The following is a 2,703-nucleotide window of genomic DNA, read 5'->3' as shown; positions in this document are numbered from 1 at the left end:
GCGCCATGCAAGCGTTTGTGCGTTTCGTTGGTCGCTTCATGGCTGCAACTCATTGGCTGGAGTTAGCGGCAGTCGGCGGTACCAAGTACTAGTGCCTCTTTTCCTCTGATGCTGCAGTGCAGGACACGGCTCGTTTGGTCGATGGTCACGGTCAGGGGTTACCCGTCGTGACACCGATCTGAGACGAGCAAGAAAGAGTGCATCGCGTGCTTGCAAGGTTTGTCACGGAGCAGGCGCCAAGGACGACGGACTGACCCTTGTCGCCGGTGGGCATCAGACGCTCGCTGGTGTGTACCCCGTGTCCTGAACCGTGGACATCGCATCACAGTGGATCGCTGCCTGCAAGACAGCTTCTCTCCGGTTGGGTTGGCCCGGAAAATTTCGGTTTTTCCCACGTTAACATAGCCCGCACTCCTGTGCAAACTACAGTCGTCGTTGTACTGCTGACTGCGAGCAAGTTCACCAGTGTCAGCTATGCCTCGTAAACATCAGCGGTCACTTCTCTAAATTTTCAACAGCATACCCCGGGTTCAAATCCCGATGTTCACGTGTTGGGCACGGTACAAAGTTTGTGTGAAAATCCACACGTTTCCGAGCAAAAATGCTAGAGCCTCCCACGGTTCATTCAGCCTCTTTCTTTCCCGATAGATAGATACTAGTACCGCCGCGGTGATTAGCAAGCAAGGTCCACGTAGTACGTGCCTGGTAATCCGTGGCCCGTCTTCTCCTGCTGCTAATCCGTGGTCGGGTGCACAGCCTAGTAGCAGAAAGAAACGCCATGCATATATGCATGCATGGTCCACCCGTGTGGGTGAGGGTGAGGCCGAGGCCGGTCCATCAGAGCGAGCAGAGGCCGGCTCACACGTACTGGGGCTCTGCCCGCCACGTGCGCGTGGCCCCTTTCCACTTCCGGCCGCACCTATTAATCCCCCGCTACGCGCCTCCGCTCCCACATTAAGGCCAAACTTCTTCCTCCTGGGACTGACCGATTCCCTCGAGACCCGAGCGAGCGCCTGCCCCCGCCGCCTCCCTTCGCTTCCCAGCTCGCTCGCTCACTGGTGCTCGCCCGGCTCGATCGACCGGCAGAGATGGGCAGGCAGCCGTGCTGCGAGAAGGTGGGCCTGAAGAAGGGCCCGTGGACGGCGGAGGAGGACCAGAAGCTCGTCGCCTTCCTCCTCTCCCACGGCCATTGCTGCTGGAGGCTCGTCCCCAAGCTCGCAGGTGAGATGAGAACACACACGCAAATGCATGGCAACCATCCGACCACCCGCAAAGCATTTGGAGTCTCAGTCGCATGCTTGCCATCGCAGGGCTGCTGAGGTGCGGGAAGAGCTGCCGCCTGCGATGGACCAACTACCTGCGCCCCGACCTCAAGCGGGGCCTCCTCTCCGACGACGAGGAGAAGCTCGTCATCGACCTCCACTCGCAGCTCGGCAACAGGTGCGTGTCCAGCTCGATTCCGGACATTTTTCTGCATGTTCGCGTCGTGAATTCTCTTCTTGTGCTGCGGCGCAGATGGTCCAAGATCGCGGCGCGGCTGCCGGGCAGGACGGACAACGAGATCAAGAACCATTGGAACACCCACATCAGGAAGAAGCTCAAGAAGATGGGCCTCGACCCCGTCACCCACCAGCCCGTCGCCGCCTCCCGCGCCGACCCCCTCGAGGACCTGCAGCAGGAGCACTGCGATGACAAGGCCTCGTCCCAGGAATCGGCCGGCTCCGGCACCGGCGCTGGCGCCGAGGAGGAGGCGCCGACGAGCGCCGAGCCGAAGCAGGGCGCCGCCTGCTCTGTCTCCACCGCGTCGGCCGTATCGCCGTCCCCCTGCTCCTCCTCCTCCGCCTCGGCCTCGGCCTCCGCCGCCACGCCCGGCGGCGCCGACGTGGACTGGCCGGACCCCCTCGACCTCTTCCAGGTCGACGCAATCATCGACATGGACTGGGCCAGCATCCTGTCCGGTAGCGGCGGCGGCGGCGACATTGGCGTCGATCTCTTCGACCAGTGCTCCGACGTTGGCTTCGATCAAGAGGTGTGGATGTGATCCTGACGATAGCGTTTGAGGGTTAGAGTAGATTGTGCCAGGAACACCTCACTTCTTTCCTTCTAGCTGTTTTCCTCTCACTCTCACTCTCACTCTCACTCTCTATGTGCTCTGATTTCTTTGGTATCTTGGGAGAGAATTTGTCCATGTTCATGCATGCATGCATGCATACTTGTTGATAACGAATGAGAAAAATGGCGAGCGTGGTTTGTGAAAATCCGTGAAACGAAGAAAGTGTCAAGAAGCAGTTCGCTGGATCATCGATCACGGTATCATCTTTGGTTCAACGCGCTCATGCACACACACAAAAGAACAAACATTCCCACCCATACCTCCCCTATAAACATATTCAATTCTGAAAGCGAAAAGCTAAGCCTTTCGTCAAAGAAAAATGTCTTGTTTTATGAACATGGCTGAATAGTATTTGTGCATGCACGCTCCAATGATGGACTGCGGCAGAGACTCCCTGGAACGAAAGCTCAGTACTTCCGGGACCAGTTTGGAAGTGCGAGGACTGCTTTAGCAATAGTAGTGGAGTACTTAAGTTGAAGATGTCTGTTGCTAATATAACCACACACTGATTAGTTTAATATAAGAAAGGCTCCACGCACAAAAGCATCCTTGTGTATATAATCCAAAAAGGAAAGAAAGATAATTCAAAA

The 2,703-nt window shown here is 56.9% G+C and overlaps 1 protein-coding gene across 2 annotated transcripts; it reads left to right on the top strand.

Moving 5' to 3' along the window:
* Window positions 1-139: 139 nt before the first annotated feature.
* Window positions 140-2,236, top strand: LOC125514515 (transcription factor MYB20). 2 transcript variants are annotated; one of them, XM_048679854.2, is made up of 3 exons: window positions 140-1,221; window positions 1,311-1,440; window positions 1,516-2,236. In XM_048679854.2, the coding sequence occupies exons 1-3, from the start codon at window positions 1,089-1,091 to the stop codon at window positions 2,039-2,041; spliced, it is 789 nt and encodes a 262-aa protein (XP_048535811.1). In that variant the 5' UTR covers window positions 140-1,088; the 3' UTR covers window positions 2,042-2,236. The 2 variants fall into 2 exon arrangements, with proteins under 2 accessions (XP_048535811.1, XP_087384674.1); XM_087528548.1 differs by having other exon boundaries at window positions 1,311-2,236.
* Window positions 2,237-2,703: the final 467 nt, after the last annotated feature.

This window comes from Triticum urartu, chromosome 6A (assembly GCF_056163025.1).
Source record: "Triticum urartu cultivar PI428250 chromosome 6A, HENAU_Tu73, whole genome shotgun sequence".
Lineage (NCBI taxonomy): Eukaryota > Viridiplantae > Streptophyta > Magnoliopsida > Poales > Poaceae > Triticum > Triticum urartu.
This window is presented reverse-complemented; position numbering and strand designations above follow the sequence as displayed.

What these genes read in the sequence shown, in the direction of transcription:
- LOC125514515 (XM_087528548.1), top strand. Translation starts at nt 1,089, where the DNA reads ATGGGCAGGCAGCCGTGCTGCGAGAAGGTGGGCCTGAAGAAGGGCCCG. An exon ending in GCTCGTCCCCAAGCTCGCAG is followed by an intron (nt 1,222 to 1,310) that starts GTGAGATGAGAA and finishes TTGCCATCGCAG; the next exon opens with GGCTGCTGAGGTGCGGGAAG.